General features: G+C 35.3%; 1 protein-coding gene across 7 annotated transcripts in view; it reads right to left on the bottom strand.

The window, feature by feature from the left end:
* The window catches only part of SPATA6 (spermatogenesis associated 6), a 107,312-nt gene continuing 90,358 nt past the window's right edge, over window positions 1-16,954 (bottom strand). For all 7 annotated transcript variants that reach the window (XM_010951149.3, XM_045513824.2, XM_045513820.2 and 4 more), the window contains one exon: window positions 1-9,858. In XM_010951149.3, the coding sequence (XP_010949451.2) occupies window positions 9,678-9,858 (181 nt within the window). In that variant the 3' untranslated portion in view covers window positions 1-9,677. The remainder of the gene's footprint in view (window positions 9,859-16,954) is intronic.

The raw sequence follows: 16,954 nt of genomic DNA, 5'->3' as shown, positions 1-16,954 counted from the left end.
TTAAAGTAGTAAGATACAAAATTTATTAAAAGAAAAACTAACTTTGTAGAAATGCATAGAATATCGCCATAAAATATACAAAAATATTACAAGTTATCTCAAGGTTTTACTTTCATATGAATACTTTATAAATCTTCCAACTTTTATGCAGTATTGTTTTTTATAAGCAGAAAATAATTAACATTTGAAAAGTCCAATTAAAGCTGACATATATACCTAGAAAACCTGATTCAAAATAATGATGATGATTCTAAGTTTATCAGAAAATGTTTTTACATTCATCTTTGTTGCCTGAGTTGTGGACCTTATCTATATAGTTTCATTCTTGGTCCAAGACAAGAAGGAATTGTCCCTAAGGTTCACTGGCTATGGGCAGACAATGACTGAAACACAGGTAACTAGCAGGTGAAGATGTGACAGTTATGCTCTTTGTGTACATGGGGCCAATGGCTAACCTTTCTTATTTTTTCCTTGGAAAAAAAAAAGGCCTAAACTAAACATAAAAGGCTAGCGAATGCTCTTTCCAATGCATTTAAACAGCATGAGTTTAAGCTGGAAAATCTCTGGCAATGACTCCAGCGTTTGAAAGTATCTTAATGCATAGGAAATACTCTTCTATTACAAAATATTTATTTTTTAAAGTTCAGTTGAGGTTTGGGTTTTATGTGAGATCTTTAAGACAGATCGAAAGTAAATTTGGAAACAGCCTTTCTTACAAGGCTTTCTGAAGGTTTCATTTTGAAGCCGTATTTATTTATGGTCAATGCTCTTTCCCTACAGGAAACTCTAGCTCCAGCCAAGTGATCAGCTTGCTGTCTCCAAACACACCTCATTAACCCTTATTTCCACTCCTCCAAATATAGAAGTGATCGGTCACTGAGAATCAAGTATCATCTCTTAAAATCCAATACTTAAGGAAAGCCAAGCAATAACAGGCAAACATTCTACAGGGTATTTGTGAGAAAATACTAGTATCTGGGTTTAAGCCCTCGTTCAGCCACTTCTACCCACACTGTAACCTGCAAGAGACACTTAACCCAAATCTGAGTTTTCTCATTTGTGAAAATGTAGATTATAACCCCTGCCCTACATAATTCATAAATGTGTTATGGAGACATCCAATAAAATAACTTATATAAAAATGCTTGAAAACGGTAATGGACTATATAAAATAGAAGCTATTATTTATCATAAAAGTTTAGTGGAAATGGTTTTTCCAAGGCTTTTAATGTTTGGTAGATAAAAATTCACTGAAGTAAAATGTCCTTTTTCTTCCATTTCCCCAACATAAACATTTGAAAATACTTTTTAATTCAAAAGCTGGCATCTTTTCTCTCATTTGGCAAAAAAAATCCCCCCCACTCCAGGTTTCCAGTGGAACTGAAATTAGTTTAACTGTTTTTGTTTAAGATCATCATAAAAACCTTTCCAAATTATGCAGTTCCTGTGCCAAAACACATTCTTTATGCAGCATAGCTGTGGGAATGTATCATAAGTAAATAATTGCTGGGCCACAAAGGAGAGTCAGGATAGCATGCCTTTCCTATCCTTCAGGAAAATGAGAAACATTTTTAACATGTCCTTGTTGGGTGGTAGATTTCTTTTAAATATAATGTTTTATTTAGCAACAGATTAGTATTCTAAACAGGGGGAAATGGCTCTATACTAAATAGTTGTTTCAGAAAACATACATATTTCAGTTAAGTCCTATAGGTAACATTCAGCAAGACGACAATAGTAATACCATTTATAGTGTCCTTACCATGTGCTAGGCACTGTTTTAAGCGCTTTTCGTTAACTCATTTAATCTTCACAGTGACCCCATGGGATTGGTAATATCATCTTCATTTTACAGATGAGAAAACTGAGACTCAAAGAAATCAGGTAATTTGTCTAAGATCACACAGTTACTAAGTGGTTGAAGAGGGATTGGAATTTAGCAGTGTGATTCCAGAGGCTGTGTATTTAGCCACTAGGCTACTTTCCTGGGCAGTGAATAATTCATAGTGGAACCACACCAAGTAGAAAAGTTTCTGCACAGTCAAGGAAACAATCAGCAGAAAGAAAAGACAACCAATGGAATGGGAGAAAGTATTTACAAATCTGGTAAGGAGTTAGTAGCCTTTTTGTTAATAACAACAAACAACAAAATTTCAGTGATACATGATGAGTAAGCCCTAGAGAACTACTGTACAGCATGGTGCCTATAACTAACAAATCAAAAAAAGGGGTCCTAAGGGAACTCTGGAAGGTGTTGGATACATCCATTTCCTTGATTGTGGTGATGGTATCATGGCTGTGTGCATATGGTGAAACTCATCAACTGTACATATTACATACGTGCAGCCCTTTGTATATCAATTATACTTCAATGAAGCTGTTTAAAAAAAAAAAGAAATGTAGCTTGAATGTGCAGTTGCTCAATCAGAGGATGAGTAGTGCTCCACAGAAAGTCCGTACAAATAGATTTTCAGTGGTACTACTTTTATACACTTTCACCAACTTCTATTTTAGCTCATGAGATGACCTCTTCATTTATTTTTAGTGTTTGGATACAGGAAATTTGCCCTAGGTTTTACTGCATTAATCTGAGTTCAATTTGCATTGTAATCCACTGAGGTTCTCTCTAAAGAGATACTGGCTCCACCATTTAAACACTTATGAACTGTAACAAGCTGAGTTTTTTAATAACGTACCTAGTTGAGAGGCAGAGTTGGGTCAAATCCAAGATTTAACATTTACTGGCTGTGTTTATCACCAGCCAATCAAAACATTTTGATTCTTAGTTACTTAGTCTGTAAAACTGAAATTACTTGTACCTACCATAGTTGACAGAGTTGTGAAGGTCAAATAAGACAATGTATATAAATCAGCAATACAGAATGTGGTCCTTAATAAATATTACTTAAATTCCCTTGTCTTTAATGATGTCACCAAGGTGGGAATGGGGAGTGAAAAACAGAAGCCACCCACAACTCCCCAAGAGTACCTGCAAATATACGTATACTATACAAATTAGAGCAGAATGCATTCTCTTCCATCAGACTCATTACTTGAATGAGCATAGCTTGAATGCAACATACTGGGATATAATATATTAGTAAAATAGATAAAAAGACTGCATATCGAGACAGTTTTGCTTAAATATTCACATAAATACCTTACTCATTCTACTAATTTTTAATTAATCAAGAGACCCATAGTTTCTAGTTAGAGTAGATTGGTTACATTCAAAGGCAAGAAGCTGGAGAATTATCCAATACTTCAGTGAAAAATGCACTGCTTTGTGAATGACAAAAGAAAGAAGGTATTTAAGGCTTGTCATGAGAATCAAGGAATTTGCATTTCATAGAAGGGATTTCAACTCCATAGGAATATAAGGTGGCAAAACAACTGCGGGCAATTGCTTCCTTGGACCATTGCCTAACCCTACACTTATCACCCCTTGCAGTAGCAGTTTTATTGCTGGCCCTAGTCACCTGAACACTAAATGTTTTAGCTGATTAACCAAGTAACAGACAAAAGGCAGATCGTCATATATAACGATATATATTTCTTAACATGAGTACTATTTTTTTAAACAGCAGTGAACTTTCGTCTATTTATTTAAGTATAATTGATTTTTAATATTCTATTAGTTTCAGGTGTACAACATAGTGATTCAGTATTTTTATAGATTATACTCCGTTTAAAGTTATTACAAAATAATAGCTATATTTCCCTGTGCTGTACAATATACCCTTATTGCTTATCTATTTTATACATAGTAGTTTGTGTCTCTTAATCCTCTACCCCTGTTTTGCATCCCCCCCAACCCCAGTAACCACTAGTTTGTTCTCTATATGTTTTGCTATATACATTCATTTTATTTTCGATTCCACATATAAATGATAATATATTTGTCTTTCTCTGTCTATTTCACTAAGCATAATACCCTCCAGGTCCAACCATACTGTTGCAAATGGCAGAATTTAATTCTTTTTATGGCTGAGTAATATTCCATTGTGTGTATGTATGTATGTATATATATGCATCACATCATCTTTATCCATTTATCTGTTGATGGACACTTAGGTTGCTTTCGTATCTTGGCAGTTGTAAAGAATGCTGCTAGGAATATTGAGTTGCATGTATCTTTTCAAATTAGTGTTTTGATTTTCTTCAGATATACACCCAGGAATGAAATTGCTGAATCATATGATAGCTCTATTTTTAGTTTTTTGAGGTATCTCCATACAACAGTAACAGAAAACTTCTATAATGGTTGCACCAATTTACATTCCCATTAACAGTGTACAAAGATTCCCTTTTCTCCACATCCTTGCCAATAGTTGTTATTGATATACTTTTTGATAATAGTCATCTGACTGGGGCAAGGTGATGTCTTATCATGGTTTTGATTTGCATTTCTGAAATGATTAGCCATGTTGAGTGTCTTTTCATATGCTGTTAGCTATCTGTATGTCTTCTTCTTTATATTGAGCTGTATGAGTTGTTTATATATATTTTGGATATCATCCCCTTATCAGTCATATCACTTGCAAATATTTTCTCCCATTCAGTAGATTGTCTTTTCGTTTTGTTTATGGCTTCCTTTGCTGCGAAAAACATCTTAAGTTTAATTACATCCTGTTTATTTATTTTTGCTTTTATTTCTTTTGCTTTAGGAGACAGATCCAAAAAAATATTGCTATGATTTATGTCAAAAAGTGTTCTGCCTATGTTCTCTTCCAGTAGTTTTATGATTTCAGGTCTTATATTTAGGTCTTTAATCCATTTTGAGTTTGTTTTTGTATATGGTATGAGGAAATGTTTTAATCTCATTCTTTGACATGCAGCTGTCCTGTTTTCCCAGCACCACTTATTGGACAGACTGTCTTTTCTCCATTGTATATTCTTGCCTCCTTTGTCATAGATTAATTGACTATATGTGTGTGGGTTTATTTCTGGTCTCTCTGCTCTGTTCTATTGATCTATGTGTCTGCTTTTGGGCCAGCACCATGCTACTTTGATTACTGTAGTTTTGTCATATAGTTTGAAATCAGAACGCAGGATACCTCCAGCTATGTGGTATGCCCAGTGGTTCTGGTGCAAGAGCTGGATTTGTCATGAATACAAGTCACATCTTTCCCCAAGGTGGGCTAGGAGCTATCACCTTGGTAGGAGGTGGGGCTGGAGGAGGAGGAGCTGGGGTGGTGTAAGCCAGGGCTTCCCCTCTGTTCAGTGGCCATCACCACCCTACTGGGGGCAGGGGCAGATCCCAAGGTGCTAGAGTAAAATCCCTGAGGGTCAGGTCCAAGCTGGCTCTATTCCCTTTAAGTGTGAGCTCTCCCTACTCCCAGCACCAGCACCTTGTCCCAGAGGAGAGCAGGGTTGGAGCAAGAGGGGCCCATGCAGGCTCACGGTATGTGACAGTAGAAAAAGACACATAAGAAGCCATTGATAATTCAGCTTGTTAGGTGCTATAATAAAGATACACCCAGATTGTGGCGCTGGGGATACAAAGGCGAAGAGCACAGGCACTAGAAGAGCCTACACAGAGCATAATACAGTAAAAATGAGGAAACCCACAGACATTATACTCTGTTTTCTTGTCTGACCCTCCATCAATTGTTAAGTTCCTCACGTTCAGGAACCCTGATTTATCTCACTAACTCATGATCAGTACTTTTGTGGAGGTGATCTATAGAAATATAGCAAAATGCACTTTCTTGAATATCTTAAAATACCTTAAAATATATCCTTCCTCCTCACTTTTGGTAAAGAGAATAAAGGATTCTTTTTTTTTTTTTTTTTTTTTGAGAATAAAGGATTCTTAATTAACTTTATTAACCTTTAGAGAAAAAGGTAGGTGTGACAGTATCTAAACTCCTATCTGTCTGTTGGGTGATTTCCCTCCTACTTCACAAATCCTGGTAAGTCATTTTCTAAGGCTTATGCTATCTAGGTCAGCTAGATAGGACATCAATTTCAATTATCATCCCTCTGTGAAGCGTATGACGTCTCTAAGAATAATTAATTAGGACTTTTTGTCCTTATAGCATTTCTATCATCTATTATAGCACACTTTCACTGGAATAAGTAAATGTCAGTCTCCCCCAGCAAACTCGGGTCAGGAACTGGGTTTTTGTTTATCTCTGATGTCAGTCAGTGCCTTGCAGTTTGTCTGGAACAGAGTAGACCTTCAACAATATTTGTTAAATGAAGGAATAGTCACAGGTTCTGGTTGTCTAAGGAACTTCATGCAATTAAACTCGAAGTTTATCAATCAGAGATACTCTCACAAATCAATAACTCCAAGTTGGGTTTTTCCTCTTACCTCTTCATTTTGTACATAAATTTCTAGCTAGTTAGAAAATCTGGGATTGTGAGAATATCTTCCTCAATTTCTAAAAAGCTGGCCCTCAAACTAACTTGCTATCCGCAGGGCCTTAATAATAAGTAAAAAGCGCAAATGCTTGGGGTTCACTACTTTTCAAGGTGCTTATTATGGTCACATATAAACTAGGACAAGAACAACATAGAGCTTTCATTTATTTTGATCTGACTTCATTATTTTTATTTGACTTTAAAATTCATTTCTATTCTTGAGCTGTGCCAAGTTCTAGATCTTTATTTTTAACTGATTACTGGACATTTTCCTCGATCACACCTCCACCCTTGTAAAAGCTAATCAATATTTAGTTTATTGCATCTTGGTTTCCTGTTCTCAAAAGTCCTTCCCCTCTTTCAGTGTCCAGCTCAAAGGTTACCTCTTCTAACGCTGCTCCAGGCCTGCTGCTCTCTTTGTGGTCCTTTTACTGAACTCATCATACCCCATCAAAGCATTTGCAACCTTGCACACCATCTCCAGCTAAAGCACTTGGAGTTCCCTGAACAATCTCTCTCCCATTTTCATGCTTTTGCGAGTTCTGTTGCATCAAGCTAGAATGTCCTATCCCCATTCTTGCATTCTTACATCATACAAGTTATGTAACTAGTAGTAAAACCAGGGAAGACTCACTCTCAGTCCATTGATTCCTCTTTTTTCTTAGTTGAGTTAACATTTTCCTTCCTAAAATTCCTAGGGTGCTTTTTTTTTTTAATTTAAAGGAAAATTACATTAAAAAGAAGAAAGACCTATTTATCTTTCATATTAAGTCTACTAAAGTCTAATAAATGCTACCTGATTGTACGGAATATTAAAATTTCTGCTTCTTTCAGTGAGAAAAGGCAACGATTAGTATTTAAAGGTTTTACTCTTGTAAGATAATACAACATAAAAATTCATGGTCATGGTTAGGAATAGCAACAAAAACCACTCCTTTCCCTAGGGAATGGAAATAGACACTTAGCAAAGAGGCTACATGTGTGGAAATTTGTATCTGGTCCTTCAGAGAGATGTCAAATTTAATCTGTAGGAAACTGTATTCCAGAGTATCATTTTCTAAATTTCCCATTTGAGTCCCATGTTTTATGGCCTTTGTCACACCGATGACAGACACAGGAGCAATAAGTAATTTTTGTGCTCCTTACTCACTCAGGAGATTTTCTGTGGTAGCAAACATTTTCTTTAAAGTTCATATTTGTTCTTTCCACCAAGAAGCAACTTTTAAATGGAGGAAGTTTTCATTTGTTTCCACCAAAAGGGGAAAAAAACATACTAAGCTTCATTGAACATATGATTAAAAATAAAATAGTATTCAGTGTTGACCTTCAAAAGCTTAGACAAAACATTATCATATGACTTATAGCTGGAGGGTAACTCAGTGATGGTGTGGTCTAGTATTTCCCCAACTGTGTCCGTGTGTACCTGCAGACGGCATTTGAGAGTCAGTACAGGGGTCTGGGGTGGCAGAAAGGGAAGGGAAAGATAACCATAACAATAAATATTGTTTCGTGCTCAATTTAGTTTGGAAAATCTGGGTTAATTTAATAAACATTTAATGAGCACCAGCTATGTGTCAGACTCGCTCCCAGATGCTAGAGCAAAACAGGTTTATGCCAGGATTTCTCAGAGCCTCTAACGTGCAGTGTTTACTATGACTAAGACGACCGTATTTCCCAGTTTGCCTGGGCAGCTCCAGTTTACAACTGTTGTTTCAGCATCAGTAGCACCCTCTTTCACTCCTATCATCGCACTCATGACCTTCTAAGTTTGGGGGGCATGAATATAGTGCACAGATGTTCCTAAGCTTGTATGACCAATGAAATACTTGTATCTACATCCTAAAGCCATCTCCTGGGACAGCGGTCTGCAGACACGGCTCAGGAAGTGCTGATCCACTCCATTCTCTTCATGACAGCGGAGGTGACTCAGGACCAGAGAACTAAAGCCCAGGACGCTGGGCTCCTATCTCTGATGTGCTTTCCAATATATTGCAGATAGCCGCAGACAAAACACTCTTAACATGAAGTTTTAAAGTCTTATTATTAAATAACAAGTATTATATATCTTCTCCTACTGTAAAAATAAATCACCCAATCTTACATGTTAATTCCAATTTAAATAGCCCTCAACTCAAATTTTTTTCTTTTAAAATTACAACTGTAAAGTTAACCAAAGACGGAGTCAATGAGAAAACATTACCTTGTAGTCAAATTTTCAAGTTTAAATTCACTATCTCCTACTCTCTGCACTTGCTCCACTCACTCTCTGGTAACTATATAAGGTAACTGATTTCTTCGTATCTTCAAAGCATCACTTGCCTCACAGGTGTGTGTTTGGGGGGGTGGAGGAGGAGCTAATTTTACCAACCAACAAACTTTCCAGTACAAAGAGTTATACCCTAATATTCTACTCCCCTTTATGGTTCCAAGTGTCCTTTAAAGTAAGGAAGCTACTTTTTTTGGGCTATTTGATACCTATGAAACCTCTAAAGAGGTTAAATTACAACATTAGTCCTTTACTCTTTCTGAGTTTCTACATGCTTATTAACAAAGGCTATTTTCTGCTTCTGGTTGCACCAAAAGATATGGCTCTAGAAGATAATCATACAAAGAATTCAATCTTTAAAAATCAGTTATTCACATTTCGGGTCACACATAGCCACTGCTATTTCTAGCTAACTGATTTTTTAGGTAACTTAGGTAGTTCTTTTAGAGAAGAAGGAGTGAATGATTATATAAACTATAAAAAGGTTATACCTTACGAGCTAAGAAGTATCAATAGTCTAGTCTTTTCTGAGGGAGCAAAATGCAGAAAACACTAGTTAAAACAGGGTTTAACTCTTGGGAAATTCATCTTTGTACAGTATATCTTTTTGCTCTTCACCAAGAAAAGGGAGTTAATAAATAATAATTGCATCTTAGTCAGACAAGATAATGAGTCAAGTAGATGAAAAGCAAATTACAAGGTGATTAAGGCAGAAGAACATTTCTAGTGAGAATCTGTTCTTAGATTTGCAGCTGGTGACATGAGACAGATGTGCCGGAATAGCCTTCTCATTGTCAGATTGGCGGTCGTGACTGTGTCGCAGAGCTCTGACTTTTAGAATACAGCACTCTTTTCCATGATTGGGAAAAAAAAGGTTTGCCCGTGATAATTTACCATTTGACGTAATAAACTTATCCAAGTCTAACTACTGTACTCAAATTAGAACCATCTGTTTAAAAAAAAGGAATACAGATATTGATCACATCAAATGTTTTCATTGAGAAGTTGACAAGGACACTCATACAGTTTATCGAGGCTGGTCTCAGCAGCTTTCCTGTGTATGAGAAACAGAACTACAGGCCTTTTTGTATAAGTTCCTGTACATCTTGTCCATGCTGTTCTCAAAGATGGGTCGGTGGGACTTTCCTTTATAAGAGGCTGCCCTGTTGGACCAGTATTCGCCATCATCCAAATGGAGAGTGCCACGTGGCCGCTGAAAAGAGCTAGAGAAAAAAAAGGATATGAAAGATGAAAACAATGATGAAACAAAATGAGAGGTAATCCTATATAAATTGAGTACCTACTAAGCACTTGATGGGTGTGTGATACTCTGGGCTATGAGAAGTCAACACGATTAAGCCTGTGCCTTTGAAGAGTGACACTAATGCATGAAACAAGTATGAAACAATAAAATGAAAATGGTGTGAGAGTTAAAAAGGAATTCAGAGAAGAGAGACGTACAACATAGTAACAGCAAAGCAGCGATGGCATGGTATGGCTGGTTCACAGGAGTGCCTGGCTTCTAAAGTCGGGCAGACCTGGAACTGAATTCCAGCTCAATCTTTATAAGCTGTGGGACCTTGGCCAATTTGCTCAGTCGTCCAGAGTCTCAGCTTCCTTTACTGTATTTCTGCAGTATTGTTTTAGAAACTGAAGAGAATCTATGTGAAGTGCATAGTACAATGCTTAGCTTGCACACACAAGTCATTAAATACAAGGTACTGAACTACTAGATACTTTATATATATTTATACATATTTATCAAAAAATCTTAAAACCCTCTGAAGTTGGTAACTGTGGAAATTGAGACTCAGTGAAGTCAAGTGACTTGCCCATTACTATTCAGCTAGTAAGTGGCAGAATGCAATCTTTCTACCGTGGCATGTTATTGTCCTCAAGGAAGAATAGAAAATTGGACTGAATATGAACCACTTTTGGGAAATGGAAAACAAAGCAGAAGAGCCTGTATTTGAAATGATAGGGATCCACTGTAATTTTGAGGGCTTTGAAGAAAAAGAAGAGAGAACAGAGAGGAAGCTGTAAAACAGACCAGGACTAGGCTAGCTGTAACGGGAATAGAGAATAAAAGGCAACTCTTGGTGAAGACTTGATAGTATTTTTCTTTTATTTGCTAGAAATAAAATACTGGTTTTTTCAAAGACTGAGTTTAATTTATTTTTTAAATAAATAATCACCCTACTTCAATAAATTAAGCACTTGTTGCAGATAACACCTCTCAGGCATGCAGAGATTATGAAGTTTGTGCTATACAAAATTGTATGTCCTTGCTGTCTATCTGAAACTAACACAACATTGTAAATCAACTATACTTCAATTGAAAAAAAAACTTGAAGAAATTAAAAAAAACCCTGTATGTCCTTGCTATTAAATACTACAAATACTTTCTTCATATATTTGGAATCTTACTCCACACAATTTCTTCCCTGCCTTATCAGTCCCATGATGTTACTTCTATTGTCAACTGTGAAATAGGAACTCTTGGAGCTTTATATCTGTAAAAAGAATTTGCTATTCTCCCTGAAGTCTATCTACCACCTGAACACAATAAAAGTGGTCATGAGAAAAGGCATCAAGTGGCTCTGTTATCATTCTTAGAGCTTGACACGGTGTTGATGAGGCTGTAAAGTGATGAGAACAGTTATACACTCACCTTGTAAAACAGTCTGGCATGACTCAATAAGGTTAAATACACAACTTTGATTCAACAACTCCACTCCTAGGTACCCCAGCAAAATTCTTGCATATGTGTACCAGGAGACACGTACAAATATGTTCATAACAACACTCTTCATAACAGAGCTAAGAACTGCAAGCAACCTAAATATCAACCTACATTAGAACAGATAAGTCAAGCTGTGGTGGAAGCATGCAACGGTAGAGTGTGCAGCAGGGAAAAGGAATGATTTATACAGCTGCATGCATCGACATAGATGAAACTGAAAAATCAACTGAGTGGAAAAAAGCAAACTTCAAACAGTACACAGTTATATTACATTTATATAAAGTTTAAAACAAGGAAAATTAAATAACTTGTAGCTTAAGGACAGATACGTGTGTGATATAACTTTAAAGAAAAAAAGGAGAAGGGTTGTCAGAAATGTCACAATAGCAGTTATATCTATGGAAAGAGATGCAATTGGTTAGGGGCATCAGATGGCTTTACTGGTATAGATTATGTTCTATTTCTTAAGCTGGATAATGAGTAAATGGGTATTCATTTTATTATTGTATTATTATTACTATTATTATTATTATTATCATCATTATTATTATGGACACAAATCTTAATTATATTCCTCTGTTACAGTTGACATATTTCACAATGTTTTAAAAATTCACCTCTGTGAACCATGACAGTAGGTCTCTGTACTCCCTGACGGCTTTGCTAAAATGGGATTCTACCTTGTATTTCCCAATGATATTTACTAGATTCTTTCAAACTTTCTTTACACTTGGTACCATCTCTTTCACACTGGAAGCTTCTGAAAATAATATAGTCTCTGGGATAACAAACATGATTATCCATACTTTTATTTTGTCCATTCAGTTTCAGAGAGGTAATTAACAAAATTTCTAATAATATTAGTATAATATTTAAATTTTTTCAGAAGGCCTTTGCCAAGTCTCAATGCTATTGCTTTCATGTAGTTTCCATATTTCTTTCATTAGCTTTGTTTAAGAAGTAGTCTAGCCAACTGAGTACAATTTCTTTCATAAAATTTCTCACCAAGCGCAACACTTGCTTCAAACAGTCACTTAAAACAGTTGTTTGAAGGGGGGAGGGTATAGCTCAGTGGTAGAGCGTGTGTTTAGCATGCACAAGGTGCTGGGTTCAATCCCCAGGACCTCCAAAAAAATAAAAAAGCAAATAAATAAATAAATAAAAACCTAATTACCTCCTCCCCCCAAAAAAACAGTTATTTGACAATTTGAGTCAAGTGATAGGGAAATCACCCACAAATACATTAATAGAACATTTACTTCATACATCTGCAAACATATCTACCAGCCTAAGTCCTCACATTTGCCTCAGTTCCCTCATATGGCTTTAGGGGTCTGACATGTTATGGTTCTTGTTTGCTTGTTTTTGGTTTATTTGTTGTTTTGTTTTGTTTTATATCAAGTCATGCACTAATTAATATTTCACAAAACACAAATTTTTCCCTTCTCTCCCTTTTGTCCACAATCATCAACTTTACTGTATACTGACGATCAGACAGTAATGTCCTTCTCTGAACTCTAAATTTTGCCACAATAAACCTACTCAACAGAAATCTGAATTTCTATCAAGCCATTACTCAGCTTTCGGTAAGGTGAGCAATAGCTGGGCTGCTAACTTTAAAAATCACTGGGCTGGTTTTTAAGAGATTAGAGACCAAACTCCTGATCCCTGTCATAAATGACTATATTTAATGTCATCAGGCATATATTTGCTCCTGCTTTGGTATCATTTTTTTTTCATGTTACAAAGCTGCCTTAAAATACCACCTCTGAGCTTGCAATGAATAAATAAAATTTAGAAAGATTTTTAGAATCAACTGCGAACCGGTTCTGTAAAAAAAAGGTTAAGGTTCTGTAAAAAAAAAGCTAAATGGCCAAAATAGATATTCTAATGCCTTTAAGAATTTGCCAATTTTGACAGGCAATTTCTTTCTATTTAAAAGTGCAAAAATTTTCAATTTAGTAAATAGTATGGTGGTTCTCTGGAGATTATTTGGGAATTGTTTCATCCTGGAAGTCTGAATTGCAAAACAGATGTTTGCAGAACACCAAACAGGTCCTATTATGGTCCATGGATAGGTGCAAACAGAGTAACGGAATGTTAAAAGCAATATTTACTTCTAGGCATTGGAAGCACTGACTCTCTAATGAACTGTGAACATACTGAGTCAATTCTGATTTCCTATTACTGGGAATATTAATAAGTTTAAAATGTGTAAGTGACACTAAAAAGTCTTACTATAGTAATAGGTTTTTAAAGACTACACTTCCCTATTTTTACCATGAGTATCTCCAGCATTCATCCATTCAAAGCATTTAGTAAGTTCCTACTATACAAAACGCTGCATCAGTGCTATATAACAGAAAATGGTTATCTTCAAAATAGGGATGATATTGCTATTTTATTAAATGCAGTGCATTTTTTGGCAACTTACTCTTGCTACTTGAATAGGGAGCCCTCTATTTAATTATGACAACGCTATTAAGAAAAAAAGAACAGAGAGCAGGATAATACCTGAGAACTGGGCATTTTCATGCCCTAAGTGTTGCTAAGGTATACGTTATAAATTGATTTTTTAAAGCCTAGCATATATATGCAAAGAGAATAAAGATCTTAGGCAGCTTAGCATGGACTAGGAGACAAAGGGTATGACTAGTTTTTTGCTTGAACAAGAGTGAACTCACTTGAACCCCTGACAGTGTTTGCTATGTCAACATAAAATGAAGGCCAAGTGCATACCACTTTACACAAAGTCTTCAGATAAAGTATCTGTAAGGTGATATACATGAATAAGGTCAGAGGATAAGATGGATATGCCACACAAAGAATATTAATTCTCAGAAATAACTGGGAGGTCATGAGAATAAAAAAAAGAAAATTGGCCATTTGTCATTTGTGCTTAAAGAAACAGAGTTGAAAGTGACTTTAAAAGATAATGATGCATATTCTATACTTTAAACTTGTGATCTAAGGTTCAATATAATCAAAGACATTTTATAATACAAGAGATTAATTCCTCCCATAATAGTCAATAAAGGTTCCTATCAAGCAAAACTTTGATTGACAAAACATGTAGAACAGTATTGAGGATGTGATGTGTGCTCCATAGATATGGATAGCTGGATGGAAGGATAGTAGAAAGGGAAGTATTCAAAACCTACCCCATTTAGAATGTACAATAAAGAGAGATTATATTATGATCTAATTAAACCTGAAAGCATTTTGTCGCTTTAAAGGTAAAGATAACACAGAAAGATAAAATGTCATGGAAGACAAACATTTATTGATAAATGATAGCAGTAGTTCTCAAACTTTAATACATGCCAAAGTCATCTGGAGGGCTTATTACAATGCAGATTATTCAGCCTCATCCCCAGAGTAACTGAGTATGTCTAAGGTGGGGTCCAAAAATTTGGATTTCTAACAAGTACCAGGGCAATGCTGATGCTGCTGGTCTAGGAACTACACTCTGAAAGCATTGAATTAGTGGCTTTTCTACAGAATTTAAAAAAAAAAAGCTTAGTTATTTTACAACTATTATTATTATTTCATAATAACTATAAATGGAGTATAACCTTAAAAAATTGTGATTCACTATACTATATACATTTAACTTACATAATGTTACTGTATATCAACCATACTGCAACAAAATAAACAAAAATTAAAAAGCTTAGGGAAAAAATTGCATGTTATCACTTATCTTTTTTTATTATTCACAGGAACTACACAGTAAACATTAAAAGAAGTCTATTCAAATGAATTTACTGAAGACTGGTTACTTACAGATGACTTATTTCCCTTTCCTGAGGATGTGCAGAAATGAGCTACTGACAACAAATAAGGTCTAATAGCTTTCATTGTTATTAATTCCACTGTTGATTCCTTATCTAGAGATGTTATTAAATATCACAACCATAAAATGAGTTTACTTAACTAATGCCTTAGAGTTTCAGTAATGCTATTGATCATTATTAATAAAGGACCCAATGTTAATATTTGAACTTTTAAACTGAGCTCCTAGTACATGTCAGAGACCTTGATGGGCATCAAAAACAAAGATAAGTAAAACGTCTGTGCTTTCAGGGAGCTCACGCTTAGTAGAGGGGGTAAGACAGACACATAATGAAATAGTCATTGTGAGATAAATATTGCTAATTGAAATTATATATGTGAGAGGAAGCGTCAGGGTAAAGGAGAAAATGACTAATGGTTGGCTGAAGTCATAAAAGGTATCTCAGAAGAGGGAACAACCTGAGCTTAGTCCTAAAGAATGAGTAGGCATTCACTAGACAAACAAGAAAACACGAGTTAATCCAGGCACCATATTATACTGGGACCAAAGCAAAAATCAGTCTGAAATATCATAAAATACCAGTATACCTGCAGAGAAAGAAGGAAGTAAGATTTAATTGTTAAGAGTCCAACAGGTAATTTTATCCTGGAGGGAATAAGGTGCCTACAACGGGAGGACTCAGAAGGGGTTTCTACTACGCATGGGAGATTGAAATATGATTACTTGAAAGTCTCCTTAACCTCGAATATTAGTTTTAGTGTATATTTGGGTAAAGAGGACAAGTGGTCTTAATTTAAACACACAAAAAATAGTATTTTAAGCTGATATTTTAAGTCACCCCTCTGCTTTCACTAATGCATGTTAAACTCATTATCATGCCCATAGAGAATATCCCATTTGCTTTCCTTACTCTTTTGTGAATCCCTTCTGATACTTCCAGTAAAAAGAACTAGACATAAAACTGATCCAAATGTGGACTACAGCCAGAATACTTCAGAGTATTTTCATTTCTTACCCTAGTTAAATAAAATAGTGAGCATATTTTTATTCCTAAAGACAGTTATCACTGCAGCTTAAACAACTACAGTTTGAGTATAACACCATAAATATTGCTTATTGTGGCTCCCACAGCTAACGGGATGGCTGCTAATAATCTTCTCCGCGTTGTCATTTAGTTAGAAGTCCCCCTATCTAATAATATCTGGTTAAGACCATAACTGCCTGTTTGTTTATGAAAATGTCATAAAATTATAATCCTTACTGAAAGTTATATTTAGTATATTACTTCTCATGATCTATTTAAAAATTAAGTTAGCCTGGCAAGAATTGCTAGTTATAAAGCCATTCTGGTTGCCTTCTAATGTTCTTTAAGGGAATTACAAGGTGGACATTGGACACGCTCTGGTACTTTTCAGATACCAAGCATCTATATTAAGTAGGCCAGTTTAACTGCCAAGGTCATATTTTTGTTTCTAAAGATAAATCATTTCCTTTCATTTCCATTTACTAATCATCATAAACTTTTCTAAACCCCTAAGCTAAAATTCCTACACTTTGAAAAATCGTATCAATATGTAGCAACACAAATATTTCTGAATATCAATTTACCTTCCAGACAAAAATTAAAAAAAAAACAAAAAACAAACAAAAACCTGAAATATTTAAAGAAAAAGGATGCTATGATATTCAAGTTAGTAACACAAGATCCAAAGAATTCAAATTAGAATTAAGCAGCATTTTCTCACTTAAAACTGAAAGCTTATTCTTAGTTATTCAAAAG

The sequence above is a fragment of the Camelus bactrianus genome, chromosome 13 (assembly GCF_048773025.1).
Source record: "Camelus bactrianus isolate YW-2024 breed Bactrian camel chromosome 13, ASM4877302v1, whole genome shotgun sequence".
In the NCBI taxonomy this organism is placed as follows: domain Eukaryota; kingdom Metazoa; phylum Chordata; class Mammalia; order Artiodactyla; family Camelidae; genus Camelus; species Camelus bactrianus.
Note: the sequence above shows the minus strand (reverse complement) of the source record. Positions and strands in the feature narration are given on the sequence as shown.